Here is a 27,855-nt window from a genome sequence, read left to right as displayed (position 1 = left end):
CACTAAAATCTCTACGTTTTTACATATATCGTGCAAAGAACAGTTTATTTGGATATATTTAGTATCTTATTTTGCTCTAAACCTTTTTACTCTCTGGTTATTTTCATACAAGCTAGGATGCTAGTGTTTACTAGCAATTGTTTGTTTATGAATCTCAGTATTTTCCATTAGTGTCCAAAAGTTTGTGAGGCAATTCTGAGGGATAAAGGATTTCCCATCTTTATTCACCATGTGAGCTGTTCTAGTGACAAATGAATTCGGGGCAGTGAATCGAGAAGGACACAGATGTCAAAGCCATGAATTTATAAATTGTCTGTTAAGAGGATGCTTTTGTCCAATCAGTGCTTTGTTAATTTCTCCTATAAGAAGAAATAATTATTCAATTATGCCTCTATCTGACAAAAATCAAATGACAAATGTGTCAGAATGTGAAGGTAAAAGGTTTTCCAGGATTCTGGAAGGTAGCCCAAAATTTTAGACAGCTGTGAGGTAGTTATATATACCCAAATTGACCTATAAGACTGATTACAAGTCCTTTATGAATATTCATAGGTCTTGCTAGCTGAAAGATAAAAAATAATTTCCTTTGTAAATTCTAAAAATGCAAAAATATGATTTTCTGTGTCGCTGTGAAACACAATTAGCCTAAAAAATATATATCAACAGTAAAAAAAGTAAAGTCATATTCCTCTTTAATTTGTTTTTTCTTACTACCAACATATTTTGAAAATGTTTTTAGTTTCAATATTATAGTTTTCATTTGTGAAAAAATTATCCCTATTTCTTAGTAGTATTCTTAATACATCATATTGCTGGACACAGAACTCAAGGTAGCCAACTTTTTCTTTAAACGACCAGATAGTAAATATTTAGCTTTGTAGGCCATGTGATCTCTGCAATAAGTAAACAATACTTGTAAGCAGGGTTCCAGGTAAACTTTACAGATACAGGCAATGAATGAAATTTGACCAAGGGAACATAATTTGCCAACCTTTTAGAAAGAGACTGATGATACTAAAATGTTTGACGAAAATTTTTAATATTTTTTTTTTTAAATAGAAGAGCTTTATGAAGTATGTTAAGTTTGTTAAGTATGCTGTGCATTGTACAACTCTGGAGGATGTTTGTTTCCTATCAACTATATTATGAATGGTACTCCCTAAAGTGGTACACTGGGGTGGCCCTGGTAATCACCCCCACATCTGTTTCTCTCTTGTCTGTATCAGGCCTGCTGTCTGTTTCTGTTGACAGTGTTTTGTTGGGACATACTCAGCCTCTTTATTTAAATACTGTCTCTTATTACTTTCACATTATAGCGATGGAGATGAATAGTTTCAAAGAAGACCACATGGCCTACAAAATCTAAAGTTGTTGCTTTATGAAAATTTTTGCTGACTCCCAATCTATAGAACTTAGTATGTTCCTCTTTAAGGATAAAATTACAGCGCATAATGTGGGAAAGCATCTGTGATTATTAAGTACCACAAAGGATATATCAAGAAGTTAGGCAAATATCTAAAGTCATTAGGAATTCTTTCTTCGGGCCTCCTCAGTGGTGCAATCTCTGCGGTATGGGTTCGATTCCCAGCCAGCCAGGGAGAGACCCACAGAGTGCAGCAGACCTCTCCTGTCTCGCCCACTGCTCCCCTCAGCAGTGCTTTCATCCGTCTGCCTGTTCTGCTCCCCACTCTGTCTCTGGTGAATCCTCTCACCCTCCCTCGCCTCTGGCCTGTACCCCAGCTCTTGTATAAATAAAATAAATCTTTTTTAAGAAGAAGAATTCTTCATGTTTTCTCATCTTAATCTGAGGAAACTGAACAACTTTCCTGTAGCTAATACATGTCAGTTTCCATAGCAGATCAGTTACTTTGAAGAATTGTTACCTGTCAGAAATTTAAATGCAATCAAGACCATTACCATATCTGTGAGGAAGAGAGAATAGAAGTAACAGTTTACCTGGCACTAGATGCTAGTCCCAGTGCAGTTATCACATCTACCTCACATGCCCCCTTAGGGAAGATTTAAAAATATTTTATCAGTGAGATATAACACCAGGTATTTTGTCTGGGTATCTCACATGTCAGGTTTGGAAGAAGCAATTGCTTTAATGCCAACAGGTCTTATCATGGGCTTTATTTGGAAGATAATTTAGTGCTGCTGTCATTGAATAATAAAATTCCTAAGGCTATGGATAGAAACAAAGTTTGGGGGGAATGTTATTTCTCTACTGTTCTAAATCTGAAGGCTCGTTAGTAATCATGAAGTTGTTTCTTTTGTGCATTTCTTTAAAAAAATTTATTTTTAAAATATTTATTGAAGTAATGTTAATTTACAGCACTGTGTATATTTTAGGTGTATAGGGTCATACCTTTACAGGTGTCTGCTTCCACCCCTCCAACCTCCCTTTTTTGAATTTTTCCTTGGTTCATGTGAACTAGATTTCAGTTTGTTGATATAAAAAACTGGTTTATGTTTTAATTCATGCTTGAATCCCCTAAATGTTGGTATTTGAAGGACAAAGTCAATTTTGCTATTTATTAGTCAAAAAAGAATCAGTATTTAAAAAAAAAAATTGTTACAAAGTCTTTTGTTGGTTATTAGGAGAGTTTCTTTCTGAATCATTCTCTAGCTTCCTTACTGCTTATTTTTAGTTTTACATCTTCTGTGACCCTAGCTTCTCAGCTATTTCTTCATTTTCTTTCCTTACGAATACATTCAAATTCTGTTATCATTTACTACTACTACTACGTGGCCTCATTACTTACCATTACAGCCATTAACTTACCTTTCCATTTATTTGCCCATAACCCCAAATGTATATTTTTAAACTAGGGCTGTTTAAAGCATGAATTTCAAGCCTATATATTCAGCAGCTTATTGGATATTTTCACCCATTTGTCTCATAAACTCTCCAATTCTTATTGAATTTACCCTTATTTATTCCCCATTATAATGGTTAGTACCACAATCTACACAGTTGCTAAAACTAAAAACTGTCATCCTGACTCTTTCTTCTTCCTAGTTGCCACAAGCAGCCAATCTCAAAAATGCTATGAATTCTACCTCCTAAATATCCCTTGAATATATCTTCATCTTTCCCTTCACATAACCTTCTCTCTACTTCAGAACACCTGATGAGTACAACTATCCCTTATTTTGTCTCTGTTTTTAGACTCACACTCCTATTATTCCACATACTGTATTCCAGATAGCTTTTTGAAAAACCAAGATCTTATCATGTTGCTACCCTATATAAAAGTTTTTCACTGGCTGTAACATTATTCTTGGAATAAAATCCAGTTAATTAATGAAATTTACTGAGCCATGTTCACATTGGCCCCTACTCACCTTTCTAGCTTTATATCTCATTATTTTCTGCCTAATTGAAGTGTATGTTAATTGTGACTGCTTGCTCTGCTGAGAACATACCTTCTCATTCCTAACTTACTTGGGCTTTGGCTCTTCCTTAACAACCCTGCTCGAGACAATTCTGAATTTACTATTTTTGCTGAGAACTCTCTTGGTAAGTTGTACTTCCCAATTCTTAGTTTTTGTTACTGCACAAATAATTGCCCATTTATTTGTCTAAATTGTCTCAACATTGACTTCTTGAGAGTAGGGACCATTTATCCAAAGTCTATAAATTAGAAAAATTTGTCTGATGCATACTTGATGCTCATAAATATTTCCTTGTATAAAGAACAAGAGAAAGTAATATGAACTGGTCTGCACAACTAAAATTCTATGACACGACTTTTTTTTTACATGTTGCATATCTTTTTTAAATTTATTTTATTTTATATAATTCTTACATCATTTTTCATTTTTGCACAATGTGTGCATTTTCACTTTGGTTATATTCCCCATACAATTGCACCCCCCCCTTTATTTTAACCGTACTCCTTCCTCTCCCCTTCCCTCCCCCCACTCCGTGATGTGTCTCTGGTTTATAGTTGCTTGTTGATTTTGACTTTTACTTTGTATTAATTAATCTTTTTCCTGGTCCCTTATTTAGGTTTTCTAAATTCCTGCTATGAGTGAGACCATCCGGTATTTTTCTTTTTCTTTCTGGCTTATTTCACTGAGCATGATCCCTTCCAGCTCCATCCATGTTGCTGCAAACTGCAAATGTTTACCTTTTTTGATTGCTGAGTAATATTCCATTGTGTATATGTACCACATCTTCTTGATCCAGTCATCTATTTTTGGGCATTTGGGTTGTTTCCATAGCTTAGGTATCGTAAATAGTGCTGCTATAAACATGGGGGTGCAGGTGCCCTTTGGAATTAATGTTTCTGTGTCCTTTGGGTAAATACCTAGGAGTGGAATTGCTGGATCTTATGGAAGCTCCATGTTTAGTAGGTCCAGAAATCTCCACACAGCTCTCCATAGTGGTTGGACCAGTTTGCACTCCCACCAGCAATGCAGAAGAGTTCCTTTTTCTCCACACCCTCGCCAACATTTGTTGTTGCTAGTTTTTTTAATATGTGCCATTGTCACTAATGTCAGATGGTATTTCATTGTAGTTTTGATTTGCATTTCCCTGGTTACAAGTGATGTTGAACATTTTTTCATATGCCTGTTGGCCATTTGCATTTCCTCTTTGGAGAAGTTTCTTTTTAGCTCTTCTGCCCATTTTTGGACTGAATTATTTTCTTTGTTTTTGATGAGACTCATCAGCTCTTTGTAGATTTTTGTGATCAGTCCTTTATCATTAGTGTTGTGTGCAAAAATTTTCTTCCAGTCGGTGGGGTTTCTCTTTGTTTTGGTTATTGTCTCTTTTGCTGTGCAGAAGCTCTGTAATTTGATGTAGTCCCAGCTCTTTATCTTTGCCTTCACTATCACTGCTTTGGGTGATGTGTCTATAAAGATGTCTTTGAGGTACATGTCATGTAGTGTTTCACCTATATTTCCTTCTATGTATTTTATGTTTTCAGGTTTTATGTCTAGTTCTTTAATCCATTTTGAGTTGGTTTTTGTGCATGGTATGAGGTAGTGGTCAAGCTTCATTCTTTTGCATGTAGCGACCCAGTTTTCCCAGCACCATTTATTGAACAAACTTTCTTTGCTCCAATGCATAGTCTTTGCTCCTTTGTCAAAAATTAGGTGACCATAAATCTGTGGGTTTATTTCTGGATTTTCTATTTGGTTCCATTGGTCCATGTGTCTGTTCTTGTTCCAGTACCATATATGTTGCATATCTTTTAAATGATTTGTCTACACATTTCAGAGGAATGTATAAAGATCTTATACCTTTTTAGTGTCAGCATAAGTTTTAATGTTAATGAGTGTATTTATCTCTTGTTTATTTATTATTGTTCATCTCATCTGTTTTATTTTTACAAGAACCCATCATTGAAACTCTTATTTTAATCTTAACATCACAATAATTAATATCTTTTCTCAAAAGAGACTACGAGGTGAAACTTGGTTATTTTCCCTCATCTGTATCTTCATTAGTTTCCTACTGCTAGTAGTCCATAGTAATGAATTTGGTATTTATACTTTAAATGTTATATTTTGTCATAAACAGAAATAATACTAAGTTGTTGGGTGTTTTTATTTGTTACAGTTTATCCTGACCTTTGTGCTATCAACCTTGTGGCAGTAAGTGATGTGAATAAACATGCTGATAGAATTGCTTTTTGGGATGATGTCTATGGCTTCAATATGTCCTGTATGAAGAAAGCAGTTATTCCAGAAGCTGTTGTGGAAATTTTGGATCCGAAGACACTTATTTCAGATCCTAGTAGTATTAAGGTAGGTATTTTACTGATTTCATTTTTAACAGTATTTCCAGTTTTCCTAGTTTTCATTTATGAGTTCAGTATTTGAAATTAGTACATTGATTTCATAAGCTGATCTTCAAGACAGAAGCAACATGAGATCATGATATTTGCCAGTTGACTATATCATCTTGGAGTCACACCTCTTTATATGGGGAGAGAGTAGGTCCTTATAATGAATTGGAAGGTTTAAATCATTTACTTGGGCTTAATGAAAGCAAAAAATCCTGCTATATTGTCATTCTGCTTCATCACCACTTCTTCGCTGTATTCTAACTTCTCATTTACAGCCACATTATGCTTTCCTATCATATATTCCACACAATTTATTTTCTTTCATTCAGGTTTCTTCTAAACTTTTCATATGAAATAATTATACTGAATTTGCATATGAAACTAAGGTCCTACTCTGCTCAGATATCTCTGTGCCTTTTGTGTGTACTATGTTAATCTCTAGTTTTATTGTGAATTATTCAGGAAGGGTCTAATTTACATGGATTGAGTAATAACTTTGATGAAAAGTGATACTGCTTTTCTTAAAAACTCCTTAATTTGTCTGTTTCAATTAGATAATCAAACAAATTCAGCTTGTTCAACATTAGGTTTAGAATATTGTCTCCTCTATTTAGTGACACTATTACTATAGCATTAATAATTATTCACTGAACAAAGGAGACATTCAGTAAATGTTTATTAATTTTCTTAAATGGATAGTCTTTACAATTAGCATAGAATAATAAATATGCAAAGTACCTTGACTAGAGCAAGCTGATTAAAATTGCATTCTGCTGTTAAGGAAAAAAAAATACAGACTGCTTAAAGATTACAAGACTGTTTGTTGTTCTGGTACACTGATAGTAAGGGATTTTATTGGGATTCTTTGGCTCAGACTAGGCGTGTACCATGTTAGCCAACTCAACTTAAGGCTGAACAGAAGGAACAGGGCTGGGGTGCAGAAACAGTTTCTCTCTCTAGTGATCTCTTTGCTTAATGTAAAAACTTCTGTGAATATCTAATGTAAAAACTTCTGTGAATATCTAATTAGAACTGAAAAATGAACATATTTAATAAGTTTATAATACCCTTTCTTCTTTTTTTACACTAATCATTTGTTTAGTAAATTTATAATTTGTTCTGTATTCCAGTCTTCCTAAAAATAAAAGACAATCACTTTGTAACTTCTTTTAAATTTTCTCATTTAAAAGAGTAATACCTCTAGTATATAGTCAGAAGAATTGTATTCCCTGGATTATATACTATTCATGGCAACTCAACTTTTGACAGCCTTTAGAACATATTTATGATCAGAATATGTTTACCTTAATGAAATGGAGAAAGATTTGACCCAGAGAAGAATAAGAAATAGAATATTTGAGTACATTTTTCCTGAGTTGAATCTTCATATTTGGTTTTTCTCTTTGATTGAAACTATTGTGCTTTTCCCTAATGTCTAACAGACTTACCTTCAAAAGCAGTTATAAAAATAAATTTTGAAGCAACTTGTCTTTTTCACTAGTATGTTTTCAAGTTGTCATTTCTAATAAAAAATATTGACTTATCATTACACATAATTTATAGCTAATGTGTAATTGGTGTTGTATGGAAAATAATGTTAGTTAGAACACATGAAGGCATTTTTTTATTTTAAAAGTATTTTGGTGTGAAGAAAAGCTTTAGGAGATATGAACTGTGATTTGATTGATATATAAGATACCTTACAAGAAGTCTAAGTAAAAAATACTTCATTTAAAGAAAAATTAACAAAATGATCGTACCCCTAAATTTGGAAAGGATCCCAAATGTGCGATATGAATAAGCTTTGCAATTCATTGGTTTGCAAAATCCTTTTTGCATAAAGAAGCACAATTTTTTTGTTCTTTTTACTGTTTTTACAAAATTCTTCCCCCCACTTTTTTTTTTTGATGGGCAGCATATAGATTGCCATGCAACATCTATCTCAGATTTGGAATTTTCTTCAGATTTTACCCTGAAAATCACAAAGACATCCTTGTGCACGGTAAGCTATTTCATTCTACTTTGACAAATTTCTCTAGTAGTACATTTGATTGGCAGTCTAATGAATTAATTATCAGACTTGTGATAAATGAAAAAGACTATTGCCTTTGACAGTCTATCTTTGCCTTTGTTAAGTTATTGAACAGATCTGTTTTAATAGGTCTGTAGACTTCAAAAAGTTAGTTTAATTCAAAAGAGAAAAATTAGGAAACCATGTTTACATAATGAGTTTTCTTTATTGATTCTTCATTATTACCTATTATATAATTAATAGAGACCACTCAACTTTATCTTCAAAGACAAAGTTCATGCCTTATTCCTCCTAGTAACTCTTCACATTCAATTTCGGTGGAATAAGATGTGTTTATTTAATGTAATTTTTTATATTCATGTGTGAAAAATCATAAACTAGTGCTCTACCTTTCTTACAGAACTAATCTGATATAATAGAAGAAGTATGGGCTTTAGAAAAGTTAGGCAAATCCAAATTCATCTTTGGTTCTGCCACTCACTGCTTTTGTTACTATATTCATTACCTCGGTATTTTCAGATTAACTGCTTTAAGAAAAATGGTGATAATTCTGTCAATTTAGTTGTACAGAGTAATGAGATAATATATGTGAAAGCACCTACATTGGAGCCAGAAATATTGTTATTAAGATATAGTTATTCTTAAATAATTTCAAAATGTATATTAGTACTAACAAAACAGTATTTACCTTTACCGAGACTTAAATATTAATAAAATATATGGGCCTTTATTAAAAATAAGGATGGGTTTATATTGGTGGTAGTAGTACAAATATTTATATTAACTAAACTAAGTATATAAGTTTGATTACTAATTATATCTTCAGAAAATAAATTTTTATTGAAATTATGGATCAGATTTATAATCATATTAACTTTGATTCTTCAACTTGATTCTTATTTATACACTCAGATTGATATACAAAAAGTTTTATGGTTTCTTTAAAATTGTTTCAGTTTACTTTGATACAATAATTATTATTTTACATCCAAAGAGTTTAACAATGTGCTTTGATTTTGAAGAATTCTTTTTAAGGGCTTCTGTTATATTTTGTCTAAGTTCCATCTTCATTGTCTTACGTGTTACTTCTATTGTTTTTTGTTTGAGCATTCTACTGAGATTGGTATATGATAGACTACTTTTGTGACCTCAGTTTGAACTGTATTCACTATTAATCAAAACTTAAAATCTTTAGATTTTTATTAACAGTTTAATAAACAAATATTAAAACTATCTGCTAGATACTTTTCTAAAATCTCTGGGCACAAAGAAAAAATACAAGTAAAACCTATTCTATGACCTGAAAAGATGCTTACCCGAGAAGTGGCAGGTGCTGAGAACATTTGAGTGTGAATGTAAAAATATAAAAATACACAAAGGGTGTTCTGGCCCTGGGAACACAGAAGTTTTTCTGAAATAAACAAACAAACAAATAAATAAATAAACCTTAGCTTATCTGTTTAGAATTTTTTAAGTTAGGAAAAGTAAGTGAAAGTAAACAAAAGTTGTCAGTGAGCTAAATATAAATTGTGTGTTAACCGCAGCTCAGTTCTTTCCTTCTTTTTTAAAAGAGATATTTGCTAAATGGAAGATATATTTAAGAGGGCCTGATGTTTAGTTTTGGATGAGTTGAAATAAGGCTGAGTTAGAATTTTTAAAAATTAATTTAAATGTATTTAAAAGAAACTTTAAAATGTTTACAACTCAAACTTTAGTAATTCCTTGCTCTTAGCATTCTTTGTTTTCATTTTATTTTTCAACTAAGCTTTAAATTTTTCTAATAGTTTAAGAAAAAAGCATCAAGATAAACCCATTTCATTGCAATTGTGTTCTTTAAATCTTCTTTCCAGGCTTTTGAAAAGTCTTTGACAATAGAACCAACTAATGCCATACTCATTCCTGAGTATTAAATCAGCTCTTAGTACTTTGGGGTGTAAATTGACCTAATTTTGACCTTGCAAAGCTAATCAGCTAAAGAAACTAATTATTAAAACACATCTGTGCTGCTTAGAAATAGTAAGATTTGTCTTGAACTTGCATCATAGATTTTAGTGGGACATCTGGTATATATTTTAATTGACTTCATTAAGTAAATTTTATGTGTTAGAACGGGAGTATTTCGAATTATGTGATTCCACCTCTATAGTCAGTTTCAGAGTTCTCTTTGTGTGAATGATCATATGATCTACAGGATGGTCCTGAACTTTCTGTTCTTCCCTAAACCTCAACCCTTCTGTGTAGGCTTAGGTGGCATGGGAATGCTTAAATCTCTTTAATTGGTCTCAAGAGCTTTTTTTTGAGTAGTAATATGTGCTGAGAACTGTGGGGCATTAGGGATATAGCAACAAGCCAAAACATATAGTTCTTCTCTTCAGTAGGCATATTAAAATGCACATTATAGGAAAAAGATGAAATTTGCCATGAGCAACAGCGTGGATGGACCATGAGGGGATTATGCTAAGTGAAGTCAAAAGGACAGAGACAAATACCGTATGATTTCACTCACTCATGGGATATAAAGAAGAAAGGCAAGCAAACAAAAGAAAAATAAGCCCATAGACTCTGACAACAGAATAATAGTTACCAGAGGGAGGAAGAAGGGAGAGAATGAGTGAAAGGGCAGATTGTTTGGGGGTAGGTGGGGTGACTTGGCATTTAGTAATGAGTGTGGAGAGTGAGAAATTGTACTCCTGAAATCTATACAGTAAATTAATTTTACCTCAATAAAAAATCATGAATAATATTAGACTGGGAATCAGAACAACTAGATTCTAGTCCTACCTTTGCCACTGGCCAACATTATGAAAATTGTTTTCTTTTTCTGGGTCTTAGTTTCCTAAATGTGAAACAAGGAACCTACACTTAGCTGAATAATCTTTATTATTCATTCTGATCTAACATGCTATAAATACAAATGTTTATCAGTTAAACATAAATAAAATTCACCTTATGGGTATTTGATACTATCAAAGAATTGAGAATTTGGCTACATGAGATAATGGCATTGTAGTTAGATAAGAAAATGTCCATATTTTTCAGATAATGTAAACTGAAGGCAAATATTCATAAGTAATAGACCGGGTAAATAAATGTGTATGTTTATGGAGTACTATACATCTATAAAAAAGATCGCCTTGATTATACCTTAGGACCTGGATAAATTCCAGCAATAGAATGCATGTGAAAAAAGGATGTTGATAAACATCAAAATAGTGGTTACTATTTTGTAAGGGGACTTAGTCTTTGGAAGAGGACATGATCAAAACTCCAGAATCTTAGGAGTGGTTCTTACTTTGATCTGGGTAGTAGTTTAGTGTGTTCATGTTGTAAAAGCTCACTGAGCTCTATCCCAGTGACTTTTATGTGTGTGTTGTACATAGTATACTTGTATACTTCACTTAAACAATGTTTTTAAAGATTTATTTATTTATACATACAAGAGTTGGGGTACAGGCCAGAGATGCGGGAAGGTGAGAGGATTCATCAGAGACAGAGTGGGGAACAGAACAGGCAGACTGACCGAAATACACTGCTGAGGGGAGCAGCGGGGCGAGACAGGAGAGGTCTGCTGCACCATGTGGGTTGCTCCCTGGCCGGCCGGGGATCGCACTCATGCTGCAGAGAATGCGGCTTGCTTCATAGTGTGGTGCTTAACCCCTTGCACCACTGGGGAGACCCCGAAAGTATATATACTTGATTTTTTAAAACTATTATTTTTTATTGAGGTAATTTTGGTTTACAACACTGCATGATTTAGGGTATAGGTTCACACCTCTTTAGATGTATATTATCACACCAACTCCACCACCCAGGTACTCATAATCTTTTCTCTTTTCCTCTGATAGCCTCAGTTCTGTAGTCAGATTTCTAGGGTTTGTTTTGGATTTTGCATGTCTGTACCTTTGTTTTGTCTCTTCGTATTCTACATATGAGTTAAATCATATGGTATTTTTCTTTCTCCTTCTGATTTATCTTGCTAGCATAATTCCTTCTTGTTCCATCCCTGCTGAATTTTTTTTTATAGCTTAGTAGTATTCTGGTGTGTGTGTGTGTGTGTACACATACATACATACATACATGCATACATACATACACACACCAGCAATATCTTTTTTTTTCCCCCAGCCATATCTTTTTAATCCACTCATATGTCATTGTGAATTTAGGTTGTTTCCATCACTTGGCTATTGTAAATAGTGCTGCAGTGAACATAGGAGTGCATAGATCCCTTTGAATTAGTGTTTTTGAATTCTTCAGGTATATACCTAGGAGTGGAATTGCTATATCTAATGGTGGATCTGTGTAAAGTATGTATCTTTAATACAACATGGCATTGTGTTACAAACCTTCTACTACATCTAGAACACATCCAAAGAAATGTTGATTTGTGCCGTTGCCAAAAAAATATGATTATTGATCTTATTGAGGTATGATTTTCATGTTGTTTCCAATATGACCTTATCACAGGATTTTATAGAGTAATTTTGATTATCTGAGATTTTCCCATTACGTGGTCTTTCTTTTATCTAATACATAAATGCTTCATCTCGTATTCAGAGGAGTTCTGTTAAGTGTTGGCATCTTTAAAATTCAATTAAAGTCCAAGTGCACCTTATGCATCGTTTACAAAATTTTGAACACTTCCGCTTGATCGCCTTTTACCATTCATTTTTCCCCAACCATAGAGAGTTTAGTCTTCTAAACTGGATGCCAGAGGATTTTGACCTTCTTAAAATCTGGATTTCTTCAACCTACCTTGCTTACATAGTTACCTTCCTACTTTTTTATACTTGCCATTGAACCATACCTTTAAGAAATTTTTGATATTTAAAAAAAATATTAACTTTGTGATATATGTCCATTGAATAGGATAGTGAGAGGAATCACTGCAGTATTATACCATTATTAAACCTGAGAATGTCAAAGACCACAGTATGAGAAACCTGAAGTTGAGTAAAATAACTTTTAGAGTTGGTAGAGATTCCTATGCTTTTCATCCCATTTTTAAAAGTCAAACTGTAAGTAAATCCTGTGAATCTGCATTTTTTAAAACTGAGTTATATAGAATTTGAACATCAACTTGTTCTAAAATATAATGTGAGTAGATTGTTGAATTTCTTATGCTACATTACATATCACTTTAATTCTAGATACAGGGTCATGCTTGAAATGAGCAATGCTGAGGGTCACCATAAATTGTGAGAGAAGTAATCACACTTAAACAGGCCTAAAATACTTATCTCAAGCGCAGCAATAAGCATAACATGGTTTAGTTGTCAAATAATCAATAATAGTGGACTCTTGATTTAGAGATGTCAGGGGAGTTTTCCCTAGTCCTATCTCAGAGGCTGCCAATTGGCATTATTAGATTGTGATAATAAATGAGCTTGACCAGGTATTTTCTTCTTTGATTCAGGCAGTTATCTCTGGAGTAATGACCTGTAAGGAAAATAATCTTCCCAATTCAGATTTCCTTTGCAATTAAGGTCTGGCAAAAACCATCATGAATACTGGTGTCCAGATCATCTAAAAATCTTATAGCATCTAATGTTTCCAGATATCTGATGTATATGTATGTAGTCACAGGAAGGATCAGTCTTCACGGAAAGATGAGTCAAGGTGGAAAAATAGATTTTGAATATATGCACCAGCTGTCTTAGAACTTGCTCTCTAATAAGATTTACCAAAATGTTCTATCTTTTTTTTCTAGGAAACTGAATGAGAAAAGCACTAATCTTTAAATAGGATGGAGTTTTCTAAAAATGGTTAAAATCAAAGAAAAGTTTAAGCAGTGGTGAAGTTGCATTGTGGATAAAAGCTAGTTTAGACCCAATGGACTGAATTTACCAGTATTACCTTAGAGGAGGTATTTAGCGCCTTAGTATTAGTATTTAACGCCTCCACATCGCTTCTTGACCTTTTGTCTAAGATTAAGTGTAGTATTTAACTCCTCCACATTACCTAGAGGCTGTATAATCGTGATAACACCAACAGTACCTACTTTTTAGATACTATTTTGAGTGTTAAATGAGATAATGCATAAAAGCATTTACCACTCTGCCTGGCACATAAAAATATGCTCAAAAAATGAGCCATCTGATATTTCCAATCACTTTCCTATCTTCTGCATTTTCAACAAAAGGGTTGTTTTGTTACATTTTTAATTTATTCATTTGGTAATAGCAATTTAGAGTTTATGTAATTTCATAGATGATATTTAGTTATTTCATGAAGATTGAATAAGCATAACTAATATGGCTATAATTACCCCCTCAAAGACTGTTTTTGTTATTTTGTTTTGACCTTTTGTACACCTTTGCAGGCCAAGCTGTACATAGAAATTTCTTTGATCTATCTGTATGCTTGAATATCTAATGTATTAAAGAAATGAGACCTTTCAAAAATGCTGCATTTATATAAATCAGCTACTTCTCAAAGCAAAATCACTTTCTTCTTATCTATAGTTTTACAAAGGCTTACGTTTCTAATTTCTAAATCACTGAGACAGTGACATAACTATTGTAGAATGTACTTTCCTTTAACAAGTGATATATTCTGACTGTTCCCAAAGGTTGGACCATAATGTTCAGTCTGATTTCTTTTTCCTCTTCTTTTCATTTAGCATCCAACCCCACGAATAAGAGATGGAACAGACTAAATACTGGGTTCCAAATATGTAAATTACTGTCTCACACTGCAGTGTGCAAAGATTGCAACTAAAACACACCTGAAATTACCCCAGAATTTAAGATAGCTAATATAATTACCTTCTTTAACATGCTGCAGCCTCTAAATGACAGACGTAAATGAATACTACTAGATTTTTGGTTCCACTCAGAGTTGGATATTTTATAGAAGGAATTAGTTGGGAGGTGATCATCGTGATTTTGTTCCTAGAAATATATTTACTTACCAATGATAGTGTTTTCTGCCTTTTCAAAAACTAAAACTGGATGATAGCTCCTGTATGGATTGTGGATGATTTTTAGCAAAAGTAGCATTGAAAAATGGAATACAAGGAAACAATAAGTATTCAATAACTATATCAATAACTATATCAGTGAAAAACTGATGATGTTTATGAGAAAGCAGGAAGAGAGGAATATAATGAAGCAGTGAGAAAGAAAAATCTAGAGTTTTAAATTGCAAGCACATCCAAAGCAATTCTTTTCAAGACACTGTGAATGTAACAAAATGTATTTGGGATCTCTGGCCCCAAAGATCTTCATTAGTACTAAAGGCTAATATATAAACAGATTGTTGCAATATAGTATCATGTAACAGAATTTAATAATGGATTCATATGGCAGGTACCCTTCACCTGGCACTGTCTTACTTCTTGGGTTTACCTTAGGTCTGGCTTCTTCCTGAAAACCTTCCTAATTAATACTGCTTGTATTATATTAGTGGTAAGTGATTAATTGTTGATGTCAGGGAATATTTCTCCAAAGTAATTGGCATATGTTATCAGTTTTGAATTAAAAAAAAGGAAGTTAGAAGAACAGCGTCATGGTTTCCTTTTCCCAGAGGTTAGTTAATAAAAGTCGAGCATATTATATCACTTCATCTTTCATTTATTTGTTTACTTAATTAACAAGTCTTTATTAATTTCTTTTAGTCCCTGAACATCCCAGGCTATTTCATGCCTTTGTAAGTGCACAGTTGCTTTCACTGTTTAGATAGAATACCCAGGCATTGTGCTTAGGCAGTGAGGCTATGGACATGAGCACAGACATGGTGAGAGTGGCCTTAAGGGCCTATTGGGACCTTCAGTTGAACAAAAAGCATTATGAGTACGGTGAGTTTTGTTATAGGGAATGCAGGATCATTTAATTTGTTTATTATAATCTTCTCTGTGGGATTTACAAGAGCGCCAAGAGTAAGTAGCATTTAAACTGAGACATAACAGGAGCAACAAGCTTAGAGAATGGGGACGTGATACAGGCAAGGGACCTTCAGTAGGGGAAAATAATGCAGTGAAAGATCTTCTTTCTATAATGGTCGACTACATAAAGTGGAGCAACCGCTTTTGCTGAGAACTATAAAAGCTGAAAAAATACCCTGTTTGAAGGTGTCAGAGAGAAAAAGTAGTAAAATATGGTCAAATCAAGGCTCAGAAAAGAAGGAAAGTCAAAGAAATGAGACTGACATTTGGGACTGCTTTTGCCTCAAAGGCTTTGCCAACTTGGAAACAGCAGCCTTCACTAGACTATTTAATAGCCTCACAAGGTTAGGAATACGAAAATGGGACCTTTTAAATTCCCCAGTGCTTTGCATTGGGACCCCGGAGACTGCACTTAAAAAAAGGTTAATATAGAGGTAAATGAGGCCTTGCATGGACTGCAGTCCAACTTCAAATCATCCTGGTGAAGATAGAAGGAAATCTTCCATTTACAATAATAGGGATAGACCTTGAGGGCATTATGCTAAGTGAAGTAAGTCAGACAAAAACTAATAATGTATGATATCACTTATATGTGAGATCTAAAAAAGCCGAACTCAGAAACACAGTACAGAATGGTAGTTACTTAAGTGATGGGGGAAATGGGAAGATGTTGGTCACAGGGCACAAACGTCCAGTTATAAGATGAGTAAGTTCTGGGGACCCAATGGTAATCATGGTAATTATAGTATAATATAGTATATTCATAGTATGATACTGCATTTTGTACTTGAAAGTTGCTGAGAGTAGATCTTTAATGTTCTCACCACAGAAAATAAATGGTAATGATGTGGTGTGATGGAGGTATTAACTGGCTGTGATGGTAATCATTTTGTGGTTTATAAGTGTATCAGATCAACATATTCATTAAACTTACACAGTGTTGCACATCAATTATATTTTAGTAAAACTGACCTCAAAATCAGGGTAGTAGTTAACTTGTCAGGGTTGAACTGTAATGTGATTAACTAGGTATGTAAGGGACATTACTAGGCTGTTGGGATGTGTATTTCTGGAACTGAGTATAAGTTTCATAGCTCTATTCTGCTTGAAAATTCACCATGATGTACTCCTGTGCATTTTTCTAAATGTGTATTATAGTTCAAAAGGTTTATAAAAGTGAAAATATTGGCACAGCTTAATGTATAAAACAGTATTCAGTGTTTATAGCTACAAAGAAATGTAAAGCAATTAGAATATGTAAGGTACTAATTTATAAAATGTCAGAGTTAAGGTATTTGTGTTTTAGAATATGGGGAGGTATAATAAGCAATTTTGAAATGACAAGGAATTTTAAGTGAATTTAAAAGAAATTTCAGTTATCTGAAAAATCAAAAATTATATTGTTTTCAATTTTAAAAATATATTTAGACCTATTATTTCTTTTGCTTCTTCACATATTGGTTGGTCTGTTTCTAAAAACCACTCAATTTGGCAACATCCCTTGAGAAGTATATGGTACTTAATATGTATTGTTCCCTAGAGGAATCATCAGAAAAAGAAAACGCATGTTTTCTCCTAGGATAAAATAGAAAATTAATTGGAAAACGATGAGTTCATAATTTAAAATAAGCTTAACACTGGGAGAAAATCATGATATGTAATTTTCATATTTGTTGATTATGTCTTCTAAGCTTGAATACCAGTTATCACTATTAGAAGAGTTCATGCTCTTATGCACTGACTTGTTCAGCTTATGTTTGTGTTTTCATCTGGCTGGTTTATATGCAATGATGTGAGCTATAATAATCATTTTTATGTGTTATCTTCTTTCTCTTTACTTGCTTCAAACTCGTCATCAGTTGCCTTTTGAATTCCACATTAAGATTTTGAAAGAAATACTCCAACAAAGAAATGAATTGCATTTTTGTCATAGTGATTCTGCTGCATGGATTACAAGCACTCTATCTCTATGCTTGGATAAACTCCATCAAAAGCACATTATCCTCCTACTTCTGTGGCCAGCTGCCTAATTATATCTGCTGTAACCACACGCTGTTGGAACATGATACCAATGAAGAACAGAAATGATAAATTACTCCCTGCAGGTGATAGTGATAATGATAATTTTTAATTTTCTTCTTTGGAAGGTCTAGTCTGTTCTTATTTCATTGGTTGCTGCTTTGTTACATACACACATGGCATGTGCTCTTTAAAGAAATATTTATACCAAAATACACAGAAATTCATTTTTATTCCAAGTCATTGTTTTTTTCAAATGAGCATGTGTAAAATGAACTGCATCTACCTTTTCATACATGGGATAAACAAACAAAATGTGGCTTAAAACAGATTTTTCAATGATTGAGTTGACAAATGGTATGATTCATTTTCTTCTCTTTTATGAAATCCACCAAGGTGCATTATGAAGCTGTATTCTAATACTTAGGAATATTTAAGATAAACAATAAAGCTACACAAAAAAATAATTAAGAGACACACAAAAGAATAAAGAAAATTATTTTTCTATGTGTTTCAAAGTAATTGTGGAGAATTCTCACTAAATTACAAGCATGATTAAATTATCTCAGAAATGTACTTATGTGTGTATTTTACTTTTCTGTTTTCTTCTATCATCACTATTATTGTTGTTAATTACCACTTAATCTCCTTCCATCTATAGGACTGCATAAGTAAAATTTTTTTGTAGTTCAATTCAGTGAATATTTAGTTATGACTTTGCCTTTGCAGATAAATCTGCTGCTACAGATACTTGATTTTAATGCTTATACTTTTCCTCAGCAGTTCTCTTCACCCCTGACAAGATATATATGTGGAACAAAAGAGAAATTTATCTTGTGGTCAGGCCTTCTAGCCTATCTGATCTTTTGCAGGCTCATGTCAAGTTGTGCTCCAGTTATATTTCATTGCCTGTTAGTCATTATTTTCAATTTCCTGTGGTTATTGTTTATTCTTATATTTGAATGACTTCCACAGACAGACTATAGCTTCATTGAAATTAACATTGGGAAGACCTAAAGATAGCCTGTCAAAGTGATGGCAAACAAGGTAGTGAAACTGTGATGAAAGATAGTGACACATTTTTGTTCAGCAGCAAAATAGATTGTTTCGTCCTCCAATCAGCAGACATATTTGGTTATAAAGGCTTTGCAGAAATAAAAACAAGAATCATTATTCTACTGGTTTGTGTAACTATTTTGAGGGGTTTTTTTTTTCTTTTTAAAAATCTTAATTATTAAGGATAATTTACATGAAAAAAAAGCCCTCTCCCTTGTAAGTGACTATCTGGAACTTTTGTTTTGAGCGTTAAGTACCCCTTTGAAAACCATAATTCCTCTTAGTTTTTCATGGTAAGAGTCTTCCATTTTCTCACTTACGTGAATGCTATCTCATGAGTAAGTTTTCTGAATGTAATTTTTAATTCTGTATGAATTTTTTTTTTAAGATTTATTTATTTATTTATACAAGCACTGGGTACAGTCAGAAGCGCAGGAGGGTGAGAGAATTCACCAGAGCCAGAGCAGGGAGCAGAGCAGGCAGACTGATGAAACACACTGCTGAGGGGAGCAGTGGGCGCAGCAGGAGAGGTCTGCGAGCCATGTGGGACCCTTGCCTGGCGGCCGGGGATCGAACCTGCACTGCAGAGGCCACAGGCAGCCCTGCAGCCCAGCGCTCAACTGCTGCGCCACCAGGGGAGGCCCTAATTCTGTATGAATTTCTATCTAACTTCTCATGCTTCTGAAAAATGTGTGCATAGGAGCTGGTTTATATATTATTAATATCTATAACCAAACATCACTAGGAAGGAAAATCTCCATGAGGAGTCAAACATACCATGATACATTTGAAAGGGACCTGAAAAAGAAGTGTTCTCTGATGTATCTTTGTCACAGATCCCTGCCAAGTACTCATAAACAAAATTAATTATATCTTTCATTTTCGTTTCTTATTTAATTGCCTTTAGGCTTATTTACCATTTGTTTTTTGGTTACTCCCAGTGTTTCATTCATTGTAGTACTTGAAGGGGTTAAGGGAATGTTGGTTTCGTCTTTGATTATTAGCTGAATTTCATATGGTGAGATTTAGTGATTGGAGAACAGATTCAAAGTTGAATCTTTGTATTCTCAATTTTTTTTTATTTTTTTCAGTATTTTAAATTTTTTTTATTTTTTAATTCCTATTCTCTATACCTATAAATCTGTAATTGTCCTACAATATCAATATTGCTCATCTGTTTTTTTTACCCAGTTAAATATATGATACATAAAAATGTATTTTATATATTTAAGACTGATGATGTTAAGAGCTTTCTTTAAAGCTGAATTTGTTGTTTCTACAGGTTCTGGTAGTGTATAGGATTTTCTTCCCACATTCTTTTTTGGTAACAGGATATAAGGAGCACATAAGATACACACACACACACACACACCATGTAGAATAATTATAAAGTGAACCCCCTGCTATGAAATTCTGCACACTCATCTTTGGGATTGCATGTACTTACATTGAAATCCCCACCAGATTTTGTTACAGCTTTTGCCTTAAACAATCATAACAATTTTAAAGGAATTCAGAGGGGAAAAAGTAGTCTTTTATGTTTGCACAGCTGTTTATCAGTTTCTTTGTTCTGTTATTTTTGATGTTTCAGGTTCCTTCTGGTATTATTTCCCATCAGCCTAAAGAATTCCCTTTTAAATGTCTTGTAAAACAAGTCTGTTGGTAATGAATTTTTTAAGTTTTCCTTCACTTGAAAATGTCTTTATTTTGCCTTCATTCATGAAAGATATTTTTGCTGGATATAGAATTTGGGGTTTGTTTTTTTCCCACTGTGTTTCAATATCTTTTTTTTTTTTTGTCTTTTCTAGGTCTCATGTCACGTGTATATTAGCTTCATAGGTTCCTGAGGCTCCCTGAGTTTTATTTCTATCTTTTCCCCTTGGTTTTTCAAAATGTATAATTTCTATTGTTCTACCTTCAAAATCATTGTTTTTTTTTTTTGTGATGTGTCCAGTCTACAATTCAGCCAGGAGTATTTGGTGTCATTTCCATTCTACAATTTAGCCCAGGAGTTTTTGGTGTCATTTCAAACATAGAATTAGGGGTTCCTTTTCTCTAGTTTTCTCCCCATGTTTGTCCCAGACTCTCCAATTCTGCTGCATTGAAAGATTTTTAGTTCCATCTATATTTTGTCAGTGTTTTAAGAATTTATACTGACTACATAATAGGGCTAGCTATATTTTAAAATTTATCTAAAAATATTAACTAAAATTCATTGAGAATCTGCTATATAGTCAACTTGGACTGGGTAAGCGGAATAGAAATATGAGTTACATGTAAGCTTTGCTCTTAAATTATATTCTGATAAGATAAACTCTGCTCTCATGTGGTAAATATTGTGATAGAATTGTATCTAGTATGCACATTCACTCAGCAAATATTTATTGTATACTATGTACCAGGCAGTGTTCTGGGCACTAAGGATACAGTGGTGAACAAGATTGACATACAGGAATAAATTTAAGAAAACAGTTTAATTAGCCTGTGAAGTGGCAGCAGAAAGCAATTGAAAAAGTTATGTCTTAGAAATGTACTGATTAACTGTATGATTTTCTCTAATAACCTGTCGCTGAGTACTACGTTGCTTTATGATTCTATCTGAGAGAATTATAGGTAGTATTTTCATTCTCTCTTGGTGTCTAAACTATAATGAACCTTAAGGTTAAAAATTGAGTTTGGTTTAGACCCAGTCCATATTAACTCTACAAAAGCAACAGAGTACAGAGTTAGCTTTATAGACTTTATACAATGACAGGTTTTTAAAAAAAAATCTTTCACATCATTGTATATTCCCTGTAAAATTCCCACTACCAATTCACCCGTGAACAATCGAAATAGAAAAAGTCAAACCCATCCCAGAAGTAAAAGCAAAAATTCAGATTTTATTAGCAAAGAATGAAAGTTATATATTCTTCTGAATTTATTAGGTTTTTTCATAGATCTTTTTGTACTATCACAGTAACCTTTAGTTACTTCAGAGTTTCTTCTCTGGGAGAAACACGAATTTTTAAACACATATTTTAAGTGTGGTCTCATGTTGATGCAGCTGTCTGGAGGTTTAACTTAAACAAGTGGGCCCAAGATGGTTTTCCTTACAAGACAATATCTCAGCAGGAGAGTCTGGATTGACTGGGGCTAGCTGTATGTACCCTTCTTTCTCTCTGTGTAGTCTCTCATCTTTCAGTAGTCTATCATGATTATTTTATTCTCTAATAAAACACATATTGATTATTTGATTAGCCTTTTGTACTCTTATTGTATGTTTGTTTGGGGGTAAACCAGATTATGTTTATTTTTGCATATCACATCTTCTCCAGGAAAAATAGTGGCCTGCCATATAAGTTTAAGAAATGTCTGTTTCTTGTTTGCCATGTCTTAAAAAAAATGTATAATTAATAGTTATATCATTTGAGTAATTTAATGATTATATATATATTTTTAAACAGGCAATTGCTGGCTACTTTGATATATATTTTGAGAAGAATTGCCACAACAGGGTGAGTATCATGACTTGTCTTCTAAGAATTAATTATGTGAAATACATTGTATTTCATTTTTGTGCCCCAAGGTGTTTGATCATAAGCATTTTGCTGTTGTAAGCAATTGAAGCTTGTATTTGATATAGTAGATTAATGTACCATGATATTAAAAATCTTGTACTTCATCAAATACTTTTAAATTTTACCAATGCAGGTCATGTTCTCAACGGGCCCCCAGAGTACCAAAACACACTGGAAACAAACAGTATTTCTATTGGAAAAGCCATTTTCAGTAAAAGCAGGTAAGAAAGAAAAGTCAAGGGGGAAAAATGTCTTATTCATACTGAAGTAAGCAATATTCATTCATTCTACAACCACTTCTTATGTGCCCACTGGTTTTGAAGTTATACAATAGGTGTTAAGATGTTCTCAGAGCTGCTATCTACGTAAATTTTAGATGGTATATTATTTTATTAAAATAACTAAAAGACAGTATTTTTATTTCCTAAGTGACTAAAAATAAATATCACTTACAGAGGTAAAATATAAATTAAAGAGAATGTCATTCAGTAGTTATTGTATTCAAAATGTGCTTGTCTAGTAAGTTCTCCATTGTCTCTACCTCATTAAGTCTGGTTCAATTCCACATTTCTTTGTTTTACACTTCATTGGTTGCTCACTTATATGAGCACCTATAGTTCTTAACTCTAAAAATTAGAATTTGATTATGGAAACTTTTTTAAACTGCTTGGTACATGTAAGTCTTCTTATCCCACCTTCACTGACTGTAGGAAAGCTGAATGTATAACAAACATCAATGGAGAGATACTCAGTAACAGTAATATGGAAAGGCTGAAGTATAAAACTCTGTCATCCATCACTAAAGGAAAATAATACATAAAGTTGAACCATGCCAAGTACAGGGAATAAGGTAGACATATGGAATTTTCTTACACTCCTAGTAGTTCTAATTGGTACAAGAACTTGATAGAGCAGCTTGATAACACCCAGTTAAGGACAGGTATATCATCCCTATAATCACACAATTTCTTTTCAGCTATGTATTCTGAACAATCTTTCCCATAGTCTGTGTACAAGAATCTTCACAACAAGGTAAAATAATGTAAAATAATGACCTTGCCTTGTTTTTTAATTCATTTTATTCACAACCTAGTTCTAATAATAATTTTGAAAGTAGTGCTTTAAACATTTGAGCACTTCCAGTATTGTGGGAATAAGACATGAGCATTCCAGAATGAATGAATACTTTTGAAGAAGTTAGAGAAAACTTACTTTCAACTTTAAATTCAGGATGATCATTTTCCTTTTCCTTCTAAAATAATATGCAGTTTTACTGTTCAAACCTGTATGTCAGTGTTTACTTTAAAACTCCAGCTCATCTTCCACATGATTTGGCTTTGAAAATATGATTAAAATCAGAGTTTTACTTCTCTCTCTCTGTATATGTCTACTAAACTTTTATATGATGGAAAATTCATCCTTTTTTATTTCATATTTTAATGCTGAATTTCAATAGTGATAATAATGATTTCCTTTCTTTACCTCTTCCAAGGAAAGGAAATTTCATTGCTCTGGAAGAAATTAATTTTAAAAATCACCAGAACAGAAATGAAATGAAATCAATTTTGTTCTTGATTGAACTGCTACACTGCTTTGTGGTATACTAATAGCCGTCTGCTGGTGATAAAAACAAGGTGATACAGCTCAGCTCTCTAGGAGTGTCCTTTGCAGGACTCACCACAAAGTGCACGCTTAACAACATCAGTCATTTTATATCTATTTGACATTGATTAATTACTCTGATCTACTCTGGGTATCACAGCCACTGCCTTGCCACTTTACTCGGGCTTGAACAATTGAAGGGAGTTCAGCAGAGTAAATTATGTATTTATTACTCTGACCTTTCATGCTATTTAATTAACTTAAGTGAGTGCTGTTTGAAATTAAGATTATTACAGAAATAATTGTTTTGCTTGCATTTCAAGGCATGAAAATTATAGTACCATCTTAAAAAGCAATTAATAAATACTTTTTAATTATTCAGATATTTTGTTTAATTTTGACACCTTCTTTCAAGAAAATTTAGCTAACGTATCCATTACTAGCTCATCTTGGGCTGTATTTCTAAATGGAGGAATGTGTTTAACTCATAGTTAAACCCTTTAAACTAGAAATGAAGAATTTGATAACCTGTTTTATAAGCACCATAGAACATTTCTATTTTGACCCTTATACTAAGGGTCTTACTTAAGTAAGAACTTACTCTTGTTAAATGAAAGAATGGTATTCAATTACAACTTAGCGATCTCTTATTTATTTTTAAAGGCTTTTGGTAAATAAATACAAAATTAAGTGAGAAGTGTTTGTAATCAGAAAAGCACATATAATTCCATTTTAGAATATAATAAAAATTGTAGGTAATCAGTTATTGTCTTGAAACAAGCATAATACATTTTGTGTTCACTGTTTCATGTGAAGTTCTGGTTTTCCATTTAGTGTCAGTAACTTAAAGGCCAATGCCTGTTGTGTGCCTCCATATAATATGGGTTTAAGTTTGCCAAACTAATTTTCACTTCCCCAAAATGCCTTTCCCTGAAGGCCCCCTACACGTTTTTTCTCCCTTAAATGCCATCCACGTGCACTACTTAACCCTGGTTAACCATGATGTTAGTCCTCAGGTTCATTCATTTTTGTGAAACCTTGCCTTTCACTGCTTTCAACCACCCCCATTTTTCACCTCCAGCACATTTTAGGCACATACCTATCGTATGATTGTTGGTGTAACTGTTTCTCTTCCTGTGTTCTTTGAGTGCAGGAACCATGTCCTCATTTCTACTATATGCCCAGGGACAACCTTAGGGCCCCATATTCAGAAGTCCAGGAAAACAACTCTCCCAACAACCCTATATGACTTGACCTCTATACTTTCCCTCATTCCAGGTTTTGGCACCTGTAATATGTGTTAGGACTGTCTTTTTTTTCAAAATGTAAATATAAAATTGCTTTAAAAATTAAATTTATTACTTTAAAAAGGTAAAAAAAAAATAGCAAACCACATGAGCATAAAAGTACGGTGTATCGATTATTACATTTCTAGACTGTATTCTTTGAATTCTTAAACACATTTTCTTCTGCCTTTCTTCTGTAGGTGAAGCTGTGAAAGGAAAGATCACAGTTCACAAGAACAAGAAAGATCCACGTTCTCTTATTGTGACCCTCTTCTTGAATAATTCAACTCAAACTTATGGTCTCCAATGAAAAAGCACAAGATTTTTATGTGGGGACGGGGTGGGGAGGGCTGGAGGGAGAAGTTTTAGGTGACTACATGGATGGATGATGTGTTCTTTCCAATGAGTCTCCTCAAGAGAAGCAGGTAGAGAGGGACCTGATGTAATTCAGCTGAGGAAGGGAACCAGCCGATCCTAGTGGTCCACTTATGTCATTTTTCAAAGTCTGGTCAGTAGATTTAACCAAATGCGAGGTCTTCACTGAGTTTAGCTGTATTGAAAATCATTTGAATTGGCCTAAGTTTAGAACAGGGGTAGTCTTTGTTGGTTTTAATGTTTCTTACTATAAATTTTAAACATAAGTAATTGATTAGTTATTTGAATGATGTTTTGTTAATCTAGTAGCCTCACACAGGTATTATACATTTTATTGCAGATATACTCTCTGAGGGTTAGTGGATTTTAATTGTATTATTGGAATATTAGGATATAATAAAGAACCACTGTAAGAAGCTAAAATATAGAAAAGAGAACATCAGCTTTCTTACACAAATCCTTTGAAGACAATTGTCTAGTAAACCTATAGTTATGATTTTGTAGCTTCTTCCCTCTTTGCAAATATTCTTTAACTGTATCGTTTTCTAGTATTGCCCAGGAAATCTACTTTCAATACATTTATCCTGGGTTTCATAAGTTTTAAAAGATTGCTATAATGTGTTCTTATCTACTAATACAGCTTTTCAAACTAGATTTATGTGCCACATTAAACATGTTACTGTTGATATACTTCATCACTATAAAATTGGAATTTCAGTGGACTCAGTTTGAAATGTAGAATGAAACATATTCAATAAAATGTATGCAACAACCATATAGCCTTTTGAAAAATCAGAAGCATTTAAAATCTTAACATAGAAATCATTTTTAAGAAAACAGGGATTTTAAGAAGTATCACATGCTTCTTTTCAAGTTCATCAGCTGGTTCTTTTTCAAAACAGCGTACACAAGGCAGCATAGCATAGTATTAAGAAGCACGAGTCAGTGCCTGGAATCCAGCTCTGGCTCCAGCTCTTACTTGGTGTGTGTGATCTTAGTCATATTCCTTTACCTCTTTCCCTTCATGTACATGCCAGTTCATTAGTTAATACATTCAAGTACTTAGATCAGTGCCAGCCATAGCAGAAACACTCAATAAATGCTCGGTGGCAGTGGCATCATCATAATACAGTCAAGAACACCTTCCAAAGAATATATCCCATCAGTTTGAGAATGTCAACTTCATCAGAGAGGAATTACAGTGGATCTTGGACTGTGGTTTCACTCAGTGTCATTTCATTAAAATATTGATTAGGGGAAAAAAATTCTGACCTACTTTGAACAAAATGACATTAAAAAAATACCCATTAGAAGGGTTTTCTTTGCCTTTTCAGTAATTTACCTAAAAAGCAAATATTTTGTACTTCATACCTTTACAAGCAGGTCTTTGATTAAGTGAATTTAGTCTTGTTAATACTGAGCTAAGCTTTGCCTAAAACTGTGAAGCTGCTATAAATGCCTTTGAAATCTTTTGTCAGCTTGGTTAAATGAATAATTACATGTTATTTCATAATCATCTGTTACCTCATTTAGTCAGATGTTTTTAAGATCTTTTGCTACTTTAGACAGAGTTTCCCAAATCAAATTGTAAATGAAATCTTGACTTGTTACTATGGGGTGTTTTTCCAGAGGATTCCTAGAACAGCATCCCATAAACTTTGTAATCGTTCCTCTATAAAGAAGAGGTTAAATAAAGTAGGCTTATTTGTGTGTTGAATTGCATGGGAAGCACTATCAATAACTAATATTAAGCCTTTTTAATTTGTATTTATGTGGGCATGAAATATTAATATAAGTGTTATAAAAATTATATGACCTTCCTAAAAGTCTTGATATGTTTTAATATAATATTATTTCTTGACATTCTGGTAATTATTTTAAGATATTGTATGTCACGAAATTAAGCAAATTTCTGTATGTCAATCTCATTATCAGATCTTTAATGGATCATTTTAAAGTGTCTTATTATTTACAGAAATTATTATTTATTCTGTTGCTTTTACCAATATGTTTCATGTTCAGAGAGATTCACAGAAAAGATTTTGACAAATACTATAGACTACAGGTCATAGTAAAAAGGAACTGGGTAAGAATTTCCGAAACTTATTGAAAAGCTGGGCTTAGAACAGAGATTAAATACATGGACTGAATGACCTAATAAAGGTGATCATAACTTTTATTTAAAGTACTGTTAAAACTGATTTGTTTTAACTTAGGAATTAATATGTAATTTCAATTA

General features: G+C 33.2%; 1 protein-coding gene across 1 annotated transcript in view; it reads left to right on the top strand.

Annotated features, from left to right (window-relative positions):
- The window catches only part of PRMT3 (protein arginine methyltransferase 3), a 76,843-nt gene extending 49,404 nt beyond the window's left edge, over positions 1 to 27,439 (top strand). The window contains exons 12-16 of the mRNA XM_037522586.2: positions 5,573 to 5,760; positions 7,717 to 7,803; positions 22,240 to 22,290; positions 22,487 to 22,574; positions 25,442 to 27,439. Of these exons, the coding sequence (XP_037378483.1) occupies positions 5,573 to 5,760; positions 7,717 to 7,803; positions 22,240 to 22,290; positions 22,487 to 22,574; positions 25,442 to 25,551 (524 nt within the window). The 3' untranslated portion in view covers positions 25,552 to 27,439. The remainder of the gene's footprint in view (positions 1 to 5,572; positions 5,761 to 7,716; positions 7,804 to 22,239; positions 22,291 to 22,486; positions 22,575 to 25,441) is intronic.
- Positions 27,440 to 27,855: the final 416 nt, after the last annotated feature.

Source organism: Talpa occidentalis, unplaced genomic scaffold (assembly GCF_014898055.3).
Source record: "Talpa occidentalis isolate TD23 unplaced genomic scaffold, MPIMG_talOcc4v2.1 talOcc4.3, whole genome shotgun sequence".
NCBI classification, from domain to species: Eukaryota; Metazoa; Chordata; class Mammalia; order Eulipotyphla; family Talpidae; genus Talpa; species Talpa occidentalis.
The sequence above is the reverse complement of the archived record's forward strand: the minus strand, read 5'-3'. Positions and strand labels throughout refer to the sequence as shown.